Source organism: Rana temporaria, chromosome 1 (genome assembly GCF_905171775.1).
Source record: "Rana temporaria chromosome 1, aRanTem1.1, whole genome shotgun sequence".
Lineage (NCBI taxonomy): Eukaryota > Metazoa > Chordata > Amphibia > Anura > Ranidae > Rana > Rana temporaria.
This window is the reverse complement of record NC_053489.1, coordinates 221,130,865-221,151,965: the sequence shown is the minus strand read 5'-3', so window position 1 is coordinate 221,151,965 and position 21,101 is coordinate 221,130,865. Positions and strand designations below refer to the sequence as shown.

Sequence of the window (21,101 nt, the reverse complement as noted above, 5' to 3'; positions counted from 1 at the left end):
TGACAATATCAAAATAAAAAAATAAAGAAAATCTAATAAAGAGGCTCCTTTAATATTTTTGCTTGGTAAATAGAATAAAGCATATATAGCCTAGCCATGCAATAACATTATCATATGCCAAACATCAGTATGAGTTTTCAGAAAAAAAATCAAAGCAATTGAATAGTGTTTGAGCGAAACCAGCAGTCTGATTATATCTCACCACAAAGGAGCACAGTTTGAAATGAACAATTTACAGTATATTAAAATCTCACGGTCCTCACACATTTCCTCCTATGACAGGCAAGTCAATAAATGGCTCGGCAAACAGCAATCTATGAGACAGCAATGATACACATAACAGCATAGGCTGGCAGAACAACATAGACTGGCACACAATGGGAAACCATAAAGCAATTACTTGGTGCAAATAGTCATGGAAGTGAGAAGCTACCACCCTGTTCTGGCAGAATTGTTACTTCCACCCAAACAAAGCTGGAACCTCACACAATGCATACAATAGCTCACACAAGCTATGAAATCGACCTGCTTTCTTTGTTACTTGGAAATAATATGTGTATTTTATTCCATTTTGGAATATTATACAGAGATATAAGTTAAAAGGACTCTATATCAACTGATGTTCTTAAAGTTATCGATCAAGATGGAATATTGAGGAAATATTTTTCCAGTATAGTGTAAATTTTCTCAGGAGGGTAAAAAATGCAAAATTGGATTTCTACTTAAAAATATGTTTATAATAAAGTATATGGTTAGTGCAATACATTTTTGTCTTTAGCTACTAAATCATGTTTTAACAGCTGAATCCTTCATTATTGAGAGTTGCAGCATGTGGCTCCTGTTATTGCCTTTTTAGTTATATCACGTTGACCAAGTCACACGAGCCAATATTTAGAACTGGAGAATACTTTCTTGCGCTTGAGTGATATGCTTTGAGGCTAGTTTGCACCAACTCTTCCTCAGCGCCAATGTGCCTTGCTACTCCCTCAGGACAATGAGTATCCTTTTATAAACTGCAAAGCTTGCAACCCAATTCCTGAATGATGCCAAGCCCCCTTCCTTTTAATATTGGGAAGATACCTTGCAAGGGAGGCCAAACTCTCTGCAAATAAAAAAATATGTAAACAATTTCTCATCATGTAAATCTATTGTCCATCACATGGATGGGAGACATTGTTGGATGGCAGGCCTTGGTCTGTGATTGATGCTGGCTTTACAGTACTGAAAGATGTGATTGACAATGGATATTGTATAATTTCTTTTTAATGACTTTGCCACATTGTTTGTTTATAATATAAAGTGGTTCTAAAGGCAGAAGATTTGTCTATGCATTAGGCTGCATTCACACCTTCGCGTATGCGTTTTGCGGCGTAAGTACCGCGATTTGCGGCGACAAAAGATAGGCGTTTTGTCCCGCGTTGTTTTAAACCGCGTATTTTTTTACATTGTATTGTCGGCTATGCGGAACGCCTAAGCCGCCCGATACGCGTGTCGAAAAAGGGTACGGGACTTTTTTGAAATTTGGCGTTCGGCCTTCTATCGACGTACGGCGTTCTGCGTTAGGAGATGTGAACAGTCTCCATAGAGAACAATGCAATTTCGACCCTCCGCCGTATTGTAGCGTCGGGCTACAGGCGACAAAACGCCTAGGTGTGAATGGAGCCTTAAGGTAAAAAACCTTCTGGGTGCAACTTCTCCTAAGCCCCCCCTTTTAATTATCTGAACCTCATTTCTATCCAGCAATGCATGAGAGGAGGAGATCTCCTAGGTCTCTCTCTCCTCATTGGCTTACACAGCGACGGTGTCAATCACAGCCAGTGAACCAATAAGGAGAGAGCGGAGGTGGGCCAAGCCACACTTTGTGTGTGACTGGATAATGTCCATTCACAGGAGCATGGCTCAGAAGAGCGCTTGCTCGAGTGACCCCATAGCAAGAAGCTTGCTATTGGGGGCACTTAGCATGGGGGAGAAGCCAGGACCACTGGTGGCGGACACAAAAAGAAGAGGATCAGTCCGCTCTGTGTAAAACCATTGCACAGAGCAGGTAAGAATAACATGTTTGCTATTTAATAAATACAGACCCCCACAATTTTTTGCCCTTTTGCCCTGAACACGAGGACAAGGTTTCTTGCAAGGAAGTGGAGAGAGGCATTGCTGTTCCTCCTTGTAAGGTACCTACCCAATGCTGCTTGGCATGTGGCCTGTTATGGTACAGGAGTCTGCATACCTGGATAAGGGCCTGGTTTTACTTTACGGTGAACCCTATGGCCTATACACTTCTTGTATCAACAAATCATGTATATACAGTTTTGTATATAGTGTGTATGCACTGTATGTATGTATATATATATATATATATATATATATATATATATATATATATACTGTATATATTGCACTGTATATACTTTATATATTCCAGGAGTCATGCAATGCAGGTTTCCATATAAAGAAATACATTTTCAGTACTGTTTACGTGTGTTTAGGTGTGTTTAAATGTACTTTTCCTCTGCAAATTGATTGTTTAGTCAGTGTATATACAGTATGCATACACAGTATATATATATATATATATATATATATATATATATATATATATATATATATATATATATACACAAACACACTAAACAACCACATTGCAAGAAAAGAAAGGAAATCTGCACATACCTAGTTCTAAACATTAATTTCTTCATTTGAAAACCTGGATTGCATGACCCCTGATCAGACCAAGAGACCGAGACCGCTTCCAGGGATGTGAATTTCTCTAGTGTACCCTTTTCTAATAGTGCTGCGGCTTAGCCAGGGTTTGTAGTTTCTATGTCAACCATTGCTCCCCTGTGATTACATAATCGCAATATTAGTACAGAGTCCTGGGCAGAAAAGGAGGAGCTCTACTTAATTGCTGTCAAGCTTGATTTTTTTCTCGATAGGCTGCAGTGACGGAGTGGCCTAACCTAGCATAGCAAGTACACCATAGAAAATTCAGATAGGCTCCAATTGCATTCAGTTCAGATCTTAGCAGACATTTGTATCATCTTTCTACTTCCCATCTTTCTACTTCCCATAATACATTTTAGTGGCCTTTCTAAACTATGATATGGGCTATTTCAGTCATTTTTCCAAGGATTTAGATTGAAAATATGGAATATTTTTGTTCTTTTTAAATCGTACATTTATTTTAAAAAGGTATAACATAAAACCATCTGTAAGTTCCTAATGTTAGAGCCTTTTCACACCAAAGCACCCCGATCATGGGCGGTAAAACACCGCTATTTTTAGCGGCGCTTTACCAAATCGGATTTGCAGCGTTTTTTAACCCCCGCTAGTGGCCGAAAAAGGGTTAAACTGCCCGCAAAGCACCGTTACAGCGGCGTTTTGCCAGCGGTACGGCGGCACTGCCCATTGATTTTAATGGGCAGGAGCGCATTAGGAGCAGTGAGTTCACCACCTCTAATGCGCTCCAAAGAAGCTGCTGGCAGGACTTTTTCTGATGCTCTGCCAGGGAACCGCTCCAGTGAGAAAGCCATCGGGATTTCACACTGAAGTGAATGGAGCAGCTGTTTTAGGGCACTTTGCAGGTGCTATTTACCACAACCTATCTGAATGGAATCCAATCCAGGGAAAAAAATCTCTTCTGCTCAGTTGTGTTCTTTTTTTAATGAGCTATACAATGTTTCATGTTTTTTCCAATCCTTTTATGCATTGCAGTATGGATGATTACCCACAGCTTCTTTGCACCCGCTTCCTCTTTATATGCACCCACTCCAGTGGCAGCTGCATGTCATTGCTCAGGGTGGGCTTCCTGATGGTGTAAGAAAATACAAACAAACAATGCAGACCTACCCAATGCAACCCCGCTTATTCTTTCCAGTGGAAGTGAATGTGACAGAATGACAACTCAGGGAGTAATTTGGAGACAGAAACATGACACTGTCACAACATAATAGAAATTGACTGAACAAGGATCTTCACAGAAGAATCACCAGGTATCATTTGAATGAAAGTTTCACTTTTGAAAGTTTTGAACGTGACTTTATTGAAATTACATTAAAACAGACCTTGAACCTCATTGACAATGTCTGCTTATTCAAGGTGCCTGCAATCTCCTTTCCAAAAATGGGCGAAAGTGCAAAAAAAGACAAAACCTGTGGGGTGAAAAGGGTATATACCTTTCCCTGGGTTTGTTAGTAACACCTAGGTGACATCAACTCCTTGTGGCCAGATCTTGGAGAATGTTTAGCCCCCATCCCCAAATCTCACATATAGATGTTCCTGCACTCAGTTACATTGTTTTCTTATGAGATTTGGCCTCTCCAGCATTCCTGGGCAATTTATAGTCAGGAAGATGATGACAACCCTGCACTTTGTAAGCTGGGGAAAGCTGAATATGTTATATAACTATTTACCCCCTCCAACAAGTTATTTCTATGCATCTTCTTTTAGAAGGAGGGGGTCGACATTTAATAAGTGGACCCTGCCTGAGGAGCTAGGTCTGCTTTAACATATTAAAGTGCTTGTAAAGGCTTTCCTGGGTCTCTTTGTCCTCAATGGCGGAGACAGTAAGAGTAGCCATTGGCTCCTGCTACCGTCAATTACAGCCAGTGAACCAGCTCTAGCAAGCTGCTTGCTATAGCAGCACTAGGCAGGAGAAAGGTGCCTGGAGTTGGCGGAGGGTAGGGATAGGATCGGGGCTGCTCTGTGCCAAACTACTGCAAAGAGCAGGTAAGTATAAAATGTTTGTTATTAAAAAACAAACAAAAAACAAAACAAAGCTTTAACCACTTGCCGACCAGCTCACGCAGATATACTGCGGCAGGTTGGCAGCCCTGCGCGTTTTGCTGTACCTGTATGGTGAACCAGCTCTAGCAAGCTGCTTGCTATAGAGGCACTAGGCAGGAGAAAGGTGCCTGGAGTTGGCGGAGGGTAGGTATAGGATCGGGGCTGCTCTGTGCCAAACTACTGCAAAGAGCAGGTAAGTATAAAACGTTTGTTATTAAAAAACAACAAAAAAACAAACAAAGCTTTAACCACTTGCCGTCCAGCTCACGCAGATATACTGCGGTAGGTTGGCAGCCCTGCGCATTTTGCTGTACCTGTACGGTGGCTCGCACAAGAGCAGTTGCATTTTTATAGCACTGATCAATGTAATAATGTCGCTGGGGTCAGATTTGTCCACTGCAATGTCGCAGTCCCGCTAAAAATCGTCTATTGAGATTTTTTTTACCAAAAATATGTAGAAGAATATATATCGGCCTAAACTGATGAATAAATATGTTTTTTTATATACACTGTATTATTTTTTTGGATATGTATTAGGCCCCGTACACACGAGGAGACATGTCCGGACATGTCTCCTGGGAGCTTTTGGTCTGATGTGTGTACACACCATCAGACCAAAATCCCCGCGGACAGAGAACGCAGTGACGTAGAAGACACCGACGTTCTCAAACACGGAAGTGCAATACTTCCACGCATGCGTCGAATCAATTCGACGCATGCGCGGGATTTCGGGACGCTGGTTACACGTCATAACCAGCGGACATTTCCGATTAGGTGTACTAACCATCGGACATGTCCGACGGACATGTTTCCAGCGGACAAGTTTCTTAGCTTGCTAAGAAACTTTTGTCCGCTGGAAACCTGTCCGCTAGGCCGTACACACCGCGGACCAGTTTCAGCGGACATGTTCGACCGTGTGTACGCGGCCTTATAGAAAAAGTAAAAAAATAAAAATGTATTTATTTTCCAAAATTGTTACTCTTTGTTTATTTATAGCGCAAAAAAATTAAAAACCCCAGAGGTGATCAAATACCACCAATAGAAATCTCTATTTATGGGGGGAAAAAAGGACGCCAATTTTGTTTGGGCACAACGTCACAAAACCGCGCAATTGAAGCGATGCAGTGCCGTATCGCAAAAAAATTGCCTGGTCATTAAGGGGGCAAATCCTTCCAGGGTTGAAGTAGTTAATGTCACTTTAAGCCTTTATGCTTTTTTATTGATTGGGTTTACATTTCCTTTTGTGATGGGCAGATGACCTTAAATTTTTTTTTTTACAGAGGCCTCAACATCAAAAGAGGGCATTCTGCACCAAGCCTTTATTATTTGAAAATCACAAAAGACATTATTACCTTTATAGCATTAAAAAATAATGGCTAGCATAAGACACCAATCAGCGAAGGAATTTGGATGTATATAATTAGTGTACTCCCTACAAAGAGTTAAGGTAGAAAGTCCTTGGCAAAGTGTAACCTCAGCATTCTTGCTGCAGTAATAACACAGACACGTGGCACATCAGGATGATAAATATGCATGGACCAGAGGTCCCAGGAAGTGATGGTGAAACACGTAAAGCCTAAGGAAAAAAAAAAAAAGTCCTGATCGCAGATTTACTCTCTGGTTATCTGGGAAAAGATGGAGATGTGCTGGGAAGCCGAGGTAAGAATGGAATGCTTGGAAGCTGAGGGGGTCACGCAAATATAAATAATTTAACTAGACCTTTTTTAACTGCAGATCAAAGAAGGGAGTTCTGTAGGTGTCAGTTATTTTTTGAGAAATGTTACATGCATCATACTGGCGGCTGGAATAGAAGATAAGAGATTTATGATCTGAGCAAAAATGATGTTCAGATGATTGTTTTCCATGAGTGGGAAGAGGTAAGGAATAAAAGCGTATAAATCTAAAAATGTCAGAAATAGAGATATGAATACATATGGGGTGGAATGAGATCATTCACAAAACAAACTGGCCTAACTTTAATTCAGTGGGTAATGGATTACGGACTGCTACTTGGGTTAAGCTAAAAGCAGCTCGAAAAAAATAAATAAACTACAATTTGTTGTAAAAATACACAGGTCAAAGAAAAATAAAAAACGTAATATTTGATTCAACCAAAACGCTACAAAAACAGAGCAACCTATCAGCATTCAGATATCTTTAAACAGTTGGACACAAAAAAAAATACATCGGTTGCTTTAATATAAAATTGTATTTATTGAAAGCTATTTGTTACACTTTGTGCATGTCATGAATAAAGTTCATTGTAATATATTATCTATATTTTGAAGAGAAGTGTAACAAATTATAGAAAAGTACACAAAACCAACATCCATATCATATAAATTTAGAAAAGCGCTTTAGGGTTAAGTTTTTCACATTGGGAGAATAAAGTTTTTAATCTATTGGATCTCACATTTCAATGCCGTTAAGCAGCTGATATAATATACCTTATTTTTATTCCAGCACGTTAATCTATCATAATGTTGATGGATGACAGGTGTTCAGGCAGAGATTATTGATCTTTATGAATAAGCAAGCAAGTGCAACTGTGCAGATCACACAGGCAACGTATGGAGCACATGACAAGCAATGGATGGTTTAAGAAGAGATTTTTATTTTTCTTCTGGCTAAAGTGATAACATCTTTTTCCAGTATGACATACCTGGAGTTTAAATAAAGATGTGCTCACTTTAATATTGAAACATTTGCTGTAAGAATTAGTGGATGTGCCAAACTGGCAAATTTGTAGGATGCAAGAGGGACACCAAAAACATTGTAAATTGCACCAACTAATAAAAAATGTACTAACCCCAATGGCCAATTTTTTTAAAAATGTAAATTAAAGATGTTAATTTTGCTGAGACTGACAAATAAAGAACAAATAGGGCCCTTTCACACGGGACAGATCAGTAATGATCTGCCCCGTGAACCTCCACTTGCTCAGCTTGATCCCCGCTGAGCCGCCGGATGACAGGGCGGTCCCCACACACTGTGCAGGGACCGGCCTGTCAGATCTCCGCTCTCCCCATGGGGGGATCGGATGAACATGGACCGTCTGTCCATGTTCACCCCATCCGCTCTGCAGACGGATGGAAAAATAGGATTTTCCTCCGTCTGCAGAATCGGAGGATTGCGGACACTGGTGAGATCGGGTGTCAGTGGATGTTCATCCGTAAAAAAAAAAGAATAATAAAAATGCCATAAATCTATACCCTATTTTGTAGATACTATAACTTTTTCACAAATCAATCAACATACGCTTATTGCGATTTTTTTATATACATATTTTTGTGAATATGTATTATAGTAAAAAAATATTGTTTTTTTTTTCAAAATTGTCGGTAATGTAACTCTTTATTTATGCATCCCAGTAAGACTGTTAAATAGCACAATGTCAACATTTTAGCACAGATCCAAGTGACTGCATTAATGCTTTGCAAGTTTTTTTATTAAGCTCAGGGGCATATGTGCATTCTTTAATGAAGTGCAACTCAAGCCAAAACATTTCAAGTTTTGAATACAGTGGGGAAAATGTAAAACCTGACAGTTTTTTTTGCTGTCTGTGACTGGAAAGATTGCCCTTCACTTTATTTTCATGTGACACAGGACAGGAACAGGTGCCACTGGGACAGGAGGACAGATATAATCAACATACCGTATATACTCGAGTATAAGCCGACCCGAATATAAGCCGAGGCACCTAATTTTACCACAAAAAACTGGGGAAACGTATTCACTCAAATATAAGCCTAGGGTGTCCATCTGCATGCCTCACTGTGCCTCACTTTGCCTCATTGTGTCCATGTGCATGCCTCAATGCGTCCATGCCTCACTGTGTCCATGCCTCACTGTGCCCATGCCTCACTGTGTCCATGCCTCACTGTGCCCATGCCTCACTGTGCCCATATCTCACTGTGCCCATGCCTCGCTGTGCCCATGTCTTACTGTGTCCATGCCTCACTGTGCCCATGCCTCACTGTGCCTCACTAAGCCCATGCCTCACTATGTCCATGACTAGACTTACGTTTAACATGGAAGTATATAGAAGGGGTGCCCGGCTTTGAAAAATCGGTGCTCCCCGGCCAAGTTTCGGGTCCAGGGGACCTACGGCCGGCCAGTACCAGGTCCCCAAATTTACCGGAGAAATTACCGTTTAACATGAGAGTCTATGGAAGGGGTGCCCGACTTTGAAAAATCGGTGCTTCCTGGCCGTAGGTCCCCCGGACAACAAACTTTGCACACTTGTAGAGGAAGAGGCTATATGTGTGCCAAGCTTGGGGTCCAGGGGACCTATGGCCGGCCGGTACCTGGTCCCCAAAGTCCGAGAGATTAGGCGCAAAAAGTTGACTCGAGTATAAGCCGAGGGGGGCATTTTCAGCACAAAAAAATGTTTTAAAAACTGGGCTTATACTTGAGTATATACAATAAGTAGTATTGCAACATGCATTAAAAGTGAGAAACACGCATTTTAAGGCACGTCGATGCATGTTTTTTAATACATCAGAAAAATATATCGGTGTAAACAGGCCCAAAATGTTTTTGTTGCTATATCCAGTGGAGATGAAGATATTTTCCATCAGTTACAATTTTTGGGAAATCCACTCTTAGGCCCCGTACACACGACCGGATCGATCTGCTGTGATTGATCCACGGATCAGTTCCAGCAGATAGATCCGGCAGTGTGTACGGCCTAGCGGACATTTTCAGGCGGATAAAAATCCAGCCGACGGATTCCCAGCGGATAAAAATTTCTTAGCATGCTAAGAAATCTATCCGCTGGAATCCAGTCCAGCGGACTGATCCGGTCGTCTGTACAGACTCACCGGATCAGTCCGTCCGCTCCCATCCCTCGCATGTGTCGTAATGATTTGACGCATGCGTGGAAGTATTACCTTCCAGGGTCGCGCACGTCGCCGCGTCATCGTCGCGACGACGGCGCGGCCACGTCACCGCGGATGTATTCCGCGGGGATTTCGATCTGATGGTGTGTACAGCCATCAGATCCAAATCCGCCAGAGGATTTATCCGCTGGAAACGGTCCGGCGGACCGTTTCCAGCGGATATCCTCTCGTGTGTACAAGGCCTTAGACAACTGTCACTGGAATGGGTGTCATCACTGGAAGATTTACCTTTACCATTACTTCTTGTACTAGTAACAACTGAAAAATTTGGATTTCTGTTCAAGTACAAATGTTCATCATTACAAATAGAGAAGGTGGATTTGTAGAAGTCTATCAAAATGAAAACCCAAGTAACATTTTTAACATAAAGCAACTATATTCAGCCATACCTCACCAAAACTCACTTTATTTATATCATTTCATTAGGCCCCATACACACGACCGAGTTTCTCGGCAGAATTCAGCCAGAAACTCGGTCGGAGCTGGATTCTGCCGAGAAACTCGGTCGTGTGTACACTTTTCAGCGAGGAAGCCGACGAGGAACTCGTCGGGCCGAAAAGAGAACATGTTCTCTATTTCCTCGTTGTTCAATGAGGAAAGTCGGCCCGCCGAGATCTCGGTGGCTTCCACACTGAACTCGACGAGGGACTCGATGTGTTTGGCACGTCGAGTTCCTGGGACGTGTGTACGGGGCCTCACAGTTTTAACCAGTACAGTAAGTGTCAGACAAGTATTATTGGGTGCATTACATTCTCTAAAGATGGTGAGCCACTAATAGGAAATGGTTGGTAAGTTTATTAAGTGTAGCCAAAATGCAAAGCTTCCGTCTCTTGAGAATCTGTAACTGCAATCCTCGCATTTTTCTTTTGCTTGCTTTTTCCTCACCAGGCCATGAAGTGTAAAACCAGGCACACCGCCTGAACTCTTTAGAATCTCTATAAACAGTTCCATATTGAAATGTTATCAATTCTAATAATGTGTGAGTGTTCATTCCATCTGATGTAAAACTCCTGGAAACATGAGGAGACATAGGCCTACATTATTATAGCTGGCCACTGTGACATGAATATGTATGTATCAATCAGAGAGACAAACATCTGTCACACTACAGTAGACTGACAGACGAGTTATCAGCATAGCTTGTAGACGGATGCATTCAAACATAACGTTCAAACCCTCAAATGGCTGCACAAGTAATTTAAAAAGTTGGATTTCATTATGACTTTCTGCATAATGCTTAGCACTACACAGCTACGGTAAATAGTAATGGGGAATAATATAGAAACACATATGGGCACACATGTGGGTGTATGATAATAAGAAAGGGAAGGAGCCTATACACAGCAGGTAAATTAAAGGGCCATGCCACCCAAAATGTATATCCTAGGTTTTGATAGATGCTGCAAAATGAAACCACATGATGGGTTCTTAACATCTATCGGAAAGTTTTTTGGTGAAATCCCATTGGAAAGTCTTTTGGTGAAAGCACATGAATATGAGTCTGAACATTGGCTGTAGTAATTGTGAGGAGTCTTCCACTTGGTCTTATGGATTTTTACTTTATTTCATAAAATGGGCAATGAAACAAGAGAAGCTAGAACAAGAAAAGATGCAGAGAAACACTTAGCACTCCCGTGTGGCCAGGAACACACCAAGGAATCAAAACAAGGGAACCTCACTGTTGGAGCATCCAAGACATACAATAAGCCAGACTGAACCTAATAGTATCCACTTATAAAGTAAATAGAAGTCTGGGCTGGAACTAACTAAGCTTTAAATGGCTTCCACCCCCCTTTCTAACACCTATAGGAACTACATTTCCCATGATGCTCATGCACTCTGCAGTGTAGTTGAGCATCATGGTAAATGTAGTTCCAAAACATCTGGAATGCCAAGGTTTGCCATCACTGACCTATACCAACTAGCCTGTAGAAGGAATATACTTACATGTTTTCAAGGCTCTCAGGTTTAGCCAGCAGCTGGCTTCAGAGGAGAGGAGGGACAGCCGACAATGAATACCCCATAGTAAGCCTTTGGGTGCCCTCACCATCCAGGCATTTCATCTGTTGTTAGCACTCTCTCCTCTCCCTTTAAATCAGCCACTGGGGAGATCACGTGACCGGACCAGAGTGCTCTGAGAACAGGTAAGTATAAGCATCTTCCTTTTACAGTGTAGTTAATATAGGAGTTAGAAGGGGTGTGAGTTGTTTTAAGCTTAGTTTTTTCAAGCCCGGACTACTTTAAATTTAATTTTTGGGTGGACTGATCCTTTAAAGCACCTACAGATATCTGTTCCACTGATGTAAAAATGATGCAAGCAATCTAAGATACTCAAACATGGACCAACTAAAAGGCAGGCTAGGCCTTAACCCCAGCTGCTGATAACACTGTATGACAACAATTTTGTCTGCATAGCTACATTAGGCCTCTTGCACACAGTAATGATGTATGAGCATCAGAAATTCCTGGAAGAAAAAACGTGAGGCTGGGTTGTAGATCATTTGTGTGTATTAGCACGTATTTGGGCAACTTTGCGAGTATGCACACACATTCTTCTGCCTTTATTTTATTAAAGAAGTGTGGTGTATTTGTGTATATTTGCACATATTGGCACGTACATTTTTTTCAATAATTTTTTTACTGAAGAATAAACAGCACTTGTTTACACGTGTGTGTGTACAGGCACATTGTAAAAAATGGGCTGGATTCAGGTACCTTTGCGCTTTTTTTGCGGAGGCGCAGGGCAACGTGTTTGCCCTGCGCCCCCGCAAATTTACTGCGCTACCCGCGATTCACGGAGCAGTAGCTCCGTAAATTGCGTGTGCGCTCTTTAAAATTGCAATTTAAATGATCCCGTAGGGGGCGGGAATCATTTAAATTAGGCGGGTTCCTGCGGCGATCGTAGAGCGCATGCTCCGTCGGGAAACTTTCCCGACGTGCATTGCGGCAAATGACGTCGCAAGGACGTCATTTGCTTCAAAGTGAACGTGAATGGCGTCCAGCGCCATTCACGAATCACTTACGCAAACTACGTAAATTTCAAATTTCGCGACGCGGGAACGACGGGTATACGTAACATTGGCTGCCCTGCTAATAGCAGGGGCAGCCTTACGCGAAAGACGCCGTACGGAAACGACGTAAACTGCGTACGCAGGGCTCGCGCAACGTTGTGAATCGGCGTTAGTATGCAATTTGCATACTGTACGCTGAGCACAACGGGAACGCCACCTAGCGGCCATCGCAAGAATGCAGCCTAAGATATGCGTGCATAAGAGCCTTATGCCGCACATATCTTAGGCTGCAGTCGGCGTAACGAGGTTCCTGAATCAGGAGCATTCGTTACGCCGGGGCAAGTAAGCAATTGCGCCTGTGTAACTATGGTTACACAGGCGCAATTGCTTCTTGAATCCAGCCCAATGGGCTGGATTTTAGCTCAGTAAAAAAACACTGTACTGAGCATTTTCAAGCTGCAGTGTGCAAGAGGCCTTATACTGCTCAAATGTTGTATTTCTTGCATAGAAAACCCCAGTAACGTGAAAACTTTTATCAGAGTGATCACTTTACGACAGCTTCTCTCATCTGCTGTGCAGTGTGAAAGCTTTAGTTGTCACATTTAAGCCTGGTACACACAGCCAAATATCGGTTTGTATTGGCTGGTTCACCAGAAACCGGACAATTTTTGGCCCATGTGTAAATCAGGCAGTCTGACAAAAATATTGCCTAACATGGATGATGGAAAACCATCATCTGATTGGCATCCGATCAGCGCTGGCAGCCAATGGCTGAGAGCGTTGACCAGTGTGTTTTGGCAAGTGGGGGGGGGGGCAGTCCCCCTGTCAGAACACATTATATATTTAGTACAGTGAGTACCTAACATTAGAAATCGTTTCTACGAAGGATCTTTCGTAGACAAATGTAATGTAGATTTAGTAAAAAAATAAAAATAGTTTTATGTGTTTTGGTGAGTACATGAACTTTCCATCTTAGGATAATCAAGCAATTATATGCAATATATATTTCCCATACCTGGTATCACCATTTTACTGTATATTATCCGACACAATTGGGTGTGTTTTTAACTATTGATCTTCACAGAGAAGATTGTTAGTGTTTATGGACTTGAACATTACCTGTACAAGTCTATGGAAAGATCTGTTAAGCCCCGTACACACGGCCGAGAATCCCGTCTGGAAAAAAACGTTGGTTTTCCTGACGGGATTCCTGGCAAGCTTTTCTTACAAAGCCGTGCATACAGACGGCCATTCAAAAGAACTGCCGTTCCTTTGAATGGCAAGAACGCGGTGACATCATCGACTACGACGAGCCGGCGCTCGTCACATTCGATGCCGTCGCTGCCATCTTGCTACGCCACACACTATGCTTTGTATGCTACCGCGCATGCATCGAAGGCTTATCGAGCGTGCGCGGGTTTACTTTCGGACAGGTAAGCATACAGACGACCGGTACACTCTGCCGGGAAACCCGACGAGAAAATAGAGAGCAGAGTTCTCTATTTTCCCGTCGGGATTCCTGGCTGTTTTCCTGATGGGAAAACCACTAGGGAGCATACACACGGCCGGGATTCCCAGCCAAATGCTCTCCTGGCAGTTTTCCTGCCTGGAAAACCGCTCATGTGTACGAGGCTTCAAGATTCTGTCTGTCTGAGCCAGAAAGCTGATTTTAGGTTAAATGGGCATTGGGCACATTTATATAACCTTTAAAGCACCACAAGAGTTGGAGGGTTGGTTCACATCTGTGTGGTGCGTTTTACATGTGTTTTAGGCACCAGTGAACTCTATATATGAAAGTGCATCAAAGATGCAGCGACCAGAGTTTTTTTTAACTATCTGCAACCTATAAAATGGTCCTAACCTGAAAATGAGACAAGCACATCTTCTCCTATCCTTACTGACAGCTTATCCATAAACACTTGCACAGTCCAAACACAGTATCATTGCCCACAGCAACAACAGTAATACGCTATAATGACAGTAAGAATCTGATTGTAGTGGAAAACACCATTTTCTTTTACCCTGGTTTTCATAACTGATCTACTATATGTGTATGTATAAATACAGATTGGCTCTATTAGACACACTGATAGACACCCTACTGAATGTATACTAGCATGTGAAGGAGTATAGGGAGTCAGGTAACACAGAAATCAGTAGGCACATGATAACGGAGTACCACCCAAGTGTACAGCTTTCTGGGAAAAAATTCCAAATATTCAGATCTCAAAACATATTTCCTCTATTAAAGTATACAAATAACCCTTTGTTGTGCAAATAAATCCAACCACCTAGCAGAAAAGTTGGTTGCCTTTTATGAATATTATTATTATTATTTAAAGTTATTATAATTAATTTCAGTAATATTTGCTCTTTTTTTAAATAATTTATACAGATTTGAACTTCTTTATTAAATAAAGGATTGAACATATTGAACTATATCTATATATTTAATATGAAATATATCTATATGTAGGTAAATGATTAAATAATTAAATATAAAACATTCTTTCTATCTATCTATCTAAATATCTATCTATATATCTAAATGTCTATCTATCTAAATATCTATCTATCTATCTATCTATCTATCTATCTATCTATCTATCTATCTATCTAAATATCTATCTATATATCTAAATGTCTATCTATCTAAATATCTATCTAGCTATCTATCTAACTATCTATCTATCTATCTATCTATCATTTGCATGTAAATGACCAAACTCAAACCATTCTATCTACAGTATCTATCTATCTATATTTGGCAAGTAAAAGACGAAATATAAAACATTCTATTTATCTGATTAGTGAAATCTAAAAAAAGGACATGAGCCAATCTCCATCACAGATATCATAGAACACATTTGTATACATAGTATAAATCAACATAAATGTCCATATGGTAACGAGTTCTATCCCAATTTCTTGCATCTGTCCATTAACTTATAATAAAAATAACCAGCTCATTTCTATAAAAAAAAAAAAGTCGCATCTTCTATGCAGGACATTTATAGGTGCCAACTTCCAACTCCATCTGCATGCCAGTGTGAAGCCTCCCATGCTGATCCTCAATGCTGACAACAGTGCTATATTCAGAAGTAGCAACATGTTACAGTACGTATCATCAAACAATGCGATCACTGCAGAGGACTCTCCCCCTTTATTCTGTATGAGCCTCTAATTACCAGGAGACGTGACAATAAGCGTCACGCCTGTTCGACTTTTTCTAACCCATCTACAAAAGTGCAGCTAATTAATATTTATTTTCCAAGCAGATTTTCCAAAATAGGATAAACTGGCCCGGTCAGGTCACCGGTACTACCGGATAGGTGCTGCTATGAATCCAATTTCCCTGGGAATGTATTGCCCGGGGGGCAATTTTCTCACTTACAGCCTATGTTTGTGGTCAGCTTTGACATTTTACATCTTTCCACTGCAGACAGGATTTAACTGAATTATTTCTGGAGCGTAGATCCGCAGCTTTCGCATTGCCTTCTCAAAACTCAGCAGCGAGCAGAATATACTGAACAAAGTAAGCATCTTTCAAGCAGACATTTAACCTTTTTTCCAACGCTGGTATGTAAGCCAAAAGTGTTAGTCATGCTACTATTTGCTTTAGATCTATTAAGAAAACATATGTTCCATTGTTACATCTGCTGCTCGCCCCCCAGTGGGCCCCGAGAGAAACTCTCCAAGAAAAAGACATTAACCCTTGCTTTTTTTTTTTTAAAGAGTTAACAAATGCACATATATACAACACAGCTAAATCACTTATGACGCTAACTAGCAAAAATGCATTGATTATCAGACGTCCCGGAATATTCAAGCGCGGAAGTGCAGAGATTGTGAATTCTCCTTCTCTTACAAGTGGATTAGGGACTGTACAATCACAACAAGAGACCTCTTAGTATATGACAGAGGGCATCAATGGTTCTTAAGAAAGCTGGGATTACTTGCTGAGCTGTAGAAGTTAAATAACAGGTTATGGTACGATTTCCTGAAAGGGGGGTATTGTCCCTGCTGTACAAATGACCATACGGATATCCGTAATGATACAGATTTTCTCTCTTGCAAACTTTTCTCTTCGGCAAACGAGAGCAAAGAAACAAAATCTGCTGGTGCCAGCGAGAAATACCCATAATCCCGCACTGATTAGGGCTTCTTAGTGTGAGATCCCTTTTGTAGAAACAACAGTTGGACGCCCCTTCTCAACCCCAGAGCATTACATGGATTAAACTGATATTACACTGAAAATTTCACAAGCACGGATTTCAGCTGCCCTGCCAACACACATAAGACGGGAAGGTTGGGGGAAGGAAAAATGCAGAAAGTTATCGGAGCGTCTGCCGCTAACGACAAAACACTGCAATGAATTTTGGGCTGGAAACGGGGCAGGCATTTGAAAAAAGCACCGCAATAATAAAATCAACGGAGAGAACCGTGCGCTCTTAGTTTCAACTTACCTTCTTCCGGGGCTGCCATTTCATCATATTTGGACGTAAAATTGTTGAGCATCAAGAGACGTGAGAGATGGTTGTAGACGTGGGAATTTTACAGTTGCTGACAGTCATGCTTCCTGCTCCTTTAAATATGTTGCATATTTACTTTTTTTGAAAAACAAAAATATATATCATAAAAAAACAAAAAAAATCAAAACCCAATCAGAGGAACAAAAGAGACTTCAATCCCAGTTTAGTTTAATCAAATCCAGAAGTAGGGAAAAAAAAAGGTTAAAAATGTAGAATAAGCGATTTGAGGAAATCAAGGTTTTCAAGCGTAGGGGAGATTCTAACGTTTGATCATGTTAAAGAAAAAGGCAAAGTGAAATGGATGAGCTGTGGCTTTTGAAGCTCAGATTTGCCTTTTGTCATAAATGCCTTACATCTGCAATCCAAGATCTGAAAGTGTCCTGTACTCTCAGGCTACACAGCATAGATGGGATTTTGTCATCTTCCAGTAGGACTCAGTGTTCTCCCCCCTTTAAAATCCACTATCCTCTGCAAGCTTTGCAGTTGTAGGCGAAGGGCTGCAGCCTTCTCCTCGCATCTTTCTCCCAAAAAAAGTACATTCCAGGATACAGTTCCATAAGAGGAAGAAAAAAAAACTGGCTCCGCTGCTGCTCTTCAATTTCTACAATGTGTGCAGGAAAGGTTCTGCGTGAACAATTCACGCGTCTTAATAAACTGAAAACAGAAACAAAAACAAACCTAGCAGAAAAATAACACAGGGATTTTTACTTGGGAAATGCTGGAAGGAAATCCTGCAACAGCAACAAAATGTACTCCTCTACACTAATGACTTCCTTCCCTTCTAGTATATGCAGAGCCCGCACTGTTCTGTTCAAGACATTGCAGCAGCCTGCAGGGTCTTACTGCTAGTCTCTTCATCAGCCCCATGTACTGTACAGAGGGCTTCACCTCTCCAGTCCTACTATGTACAGTGCATGGGTCTTATACTCCCAAGTCCTGCTTTGTACAGTATAGAAGTCTTCGCCTTCATGATCCTACTATGTACAGTACAGAGGTCTTCGCCTCCCCAATTATACTATGTACAGTATAGAGATCTTCACCTCCCAGTCCTACTATGTACAGTGCATGGGTCTTATACTCCCAAGTCCTGCTTTGTACAGTATAGAAGTCTTCGCCTTCATGATCCTACTATGTACAGTACAGAGGTCTTCGCCTCCCCAATTATACTATGTACAGTATAGACATCTTCACCTCCCAGTCCTACTATGTACAGTGCATGGGTCTTATACTCCCAAGTCCTGCTATGTACAGTATAGAAGTCTTCGCCTTCATGATCCCCCTATGTACAGTACAGAGGTCTTCGCCTCCCCAATTATACTATGTACATAATAGACATCTTCACCTCCCAGTCCTACTATGTACAGTGCATGGGTCTTATACTCCCAAGTCCTGCTTTGTACAGTATAGAAGTCTTCGCCTTCATGATCCTACTATGTACAGTACAGAGGTCTTCGCCTCCCCAATTATACTATGTACAGTATAGACATCTTCACCTCCCAGTCCTACTATGTACAGTGCATGGGTCTTATACTCCCAAGTCCTGCTATGTACAGTATAGAAGTCTTCGCCTTCATGATCCCCCTATGTACAGTACAGAGGTCTTCGCCTCCCCAATTATACTATGTACATAATAGACATCTTCACCTCCCAGTCCTACTATGTACAGTGCATGGGTCTTATACTCCCAAGTCCTGCTTTGTACAGTATAGAAGTCTTCGCCTTCATAATCCTACTATGTACAGTACAGAGGTCTTCGCCTCCCCAATTATACTATGTACAGTACAGAGGTCTTCGCCTCCCCAATTATACTATGTACAGTACAGAGGTCTTCGCCTCCCCAATTATACTATGTACAGTATAGAGGTCTTCGCCTCCCCAATTATACTATGTACAGTACAGAGGTCTTCGCCTCCCCAATTATACTATGTACAGTATAGACATCTTCACCTCCCAGTCCTACTATGTACAGTGCATGGGTCTTATACTCCCAAGTCCTGCTATGTACAGTATAGAGGAGGTCTTCGCCTTCATGATCCTACTATGTACAGTACAGAGGTATTCACCTTCATGATCCTACTATGTACAGTACAGAGGTCTTCGCCTTCCCAATTATACTATGTACAGTACAGAGGTCTTCACCTCCCAGTCCTACTATGTACAGTACATGGGTCTTATACTCCCAAGTCCTGCTATGTACAGTATAGAGGTCTTCACCTTCATGATCCCCCTATGTACAGTACAGAGGTCGTCACCTCCCCAATTATACTATGTACAGTATAGAGATCTTCACCTCCCCATTTCTACTATGTACAGTACATGGGTCTTATACTGCCAAGTCCTGCTATGTACAGTATAGAGGTCTTCACCTTCCTAATCCTGTTATGTACAGTACAGAGGTCTTTGCATCCCCAATTCGTATAGTACAGTATAGAGATCTTCATCTCTCAGGTCCTAGTCCTGCTATGTACAGTACAGAGGTCTTCACCTCCACAGTCCTGCTATGTACAGTACAGAGGTCTTCACCTCCCCAGTCCTGCTATGTACAGTATATAGGTCTTCACCCCCCAGTCCTGCTATGTACAGTATAGAGGTCTTCACCTTCCTGATCCTACTATGTACAGTACAGAGGTCTTTGCCTCCCCAAGTATACTATGTACATTATAGAGATTTTCACCTCCCCAGTTCTACTATGTACAGTACATGGGTCTTATAGACCCAAGTCCTGCTATGTACAGTATAGAGATCTTCATCTTCCTGATTCTACTATGTACAGTACAGAGGTCTTTGCATCCCCAATCCTAATAGTACAGTATAGAGATCTTCATCTCCCAAGTCCTAGTCCTGCTATGTACAGTATAGAGATTTTCACCTCCCCAGTCCTACTATATACAGTACGGAAGTCTTCACCTCTGAAATCCTACTATGTACAGTACAGAGGTCTTCACCTCCCAAGTCCTGCTATGTACAGTATAGAGATCTTCATTTCCCAAGTCCTAGTCCTGCTATGTACAGTACAGAGGTCTTCACTTCCCAAGTCCTACTAAGTACAGTATAGAGATTTTCACCTCCCCAGTCCTACTATATACAGTACGGAAGTCTTCACCTCTGAAATCCTACTATGTACAGTACAGAGGTCTTCACCTCCCAAGTCCTGCTATGTACAGTATAGAGCTCTTCACCTCCCCAGTCCTACTATGTATAGTATAGAGATCTTCTCCTCCACAGTCCTACTATATACAGTACAGAGGTCTTCACACCCCCCCCCCCAGTCCTACTATGTACAGTACAGAAGTCTTCACCTCTGTAGTCCTACTATGTACAGTACAGAGGTCTTCATCTCCTCAGTCCTACTATATACAGTACAATGGTTTTCACCTCCACAGTCCTACCATGTATAGTATAGAGATTTTCACCTCCCAATTCCTACTATATACAGTACAGAGGGATACAGCATCACCTACCCTGTCCTACTATGATACAGTACAGAGATCTTCTCCTCCCCAGTCCCCCTATGTATGGTACAGAGGTCTTCACTTTGTCAGCCCTGGTGTACAGTACAGATTTCTTCTCCTCCCTAGACTCCCTATGAAAAGTATAGGGGTCTTTACTTGCACAGTCCCCTTTGTGCAGTACAGAGCTCTTAACTTCTCCGGTCCACCTGTACAGACTGACCTCCTATAGGAAATATCTGACCTCATAAAACAAACACATACAACATATTGACGAATGTGGAAGGCATAGAAAGATGTCTGATCAAATAATATTACTACAAATTTTGTGTCACTGCATCACTTTCTACCTAAACTTATACCACTCGCAAAGCTGCTCATGTTATATCAATACTGTTTTTGGGATTCAACCGTTTGAAGAAAGTA

General features: G+C 41.5%; 1 protein-coding gene across 2 annotated transcripts in view; it reads right to left on the bottom strand.

The window, feature by feature from the left end:
- TTC28 (tetratricopeptide repeat domain 28) overlaps positions 1-18,122 on the bottom strand; it is a 636,155-nt gene extending 618,033 nt beyond the window's left edge. For both annotated transcript variants that reach the window (XM_040350766.1, XM_040350776.1), the window contains exon 1: positions 17,161-18,122. In XM_040350766.1, the coding sequence (XP_040206700.1) occupies positions 17,161-17,187 (27 nt within the window). In that variant the 5' untranslated portion in view covers positions 17,188-18,122. The remainder of the gene's footprint in view (positions 1-17,160) is intronic.
- Between the last annotated feature and the right edge of the window lie 2,979 nt (positions 18,123-21,101).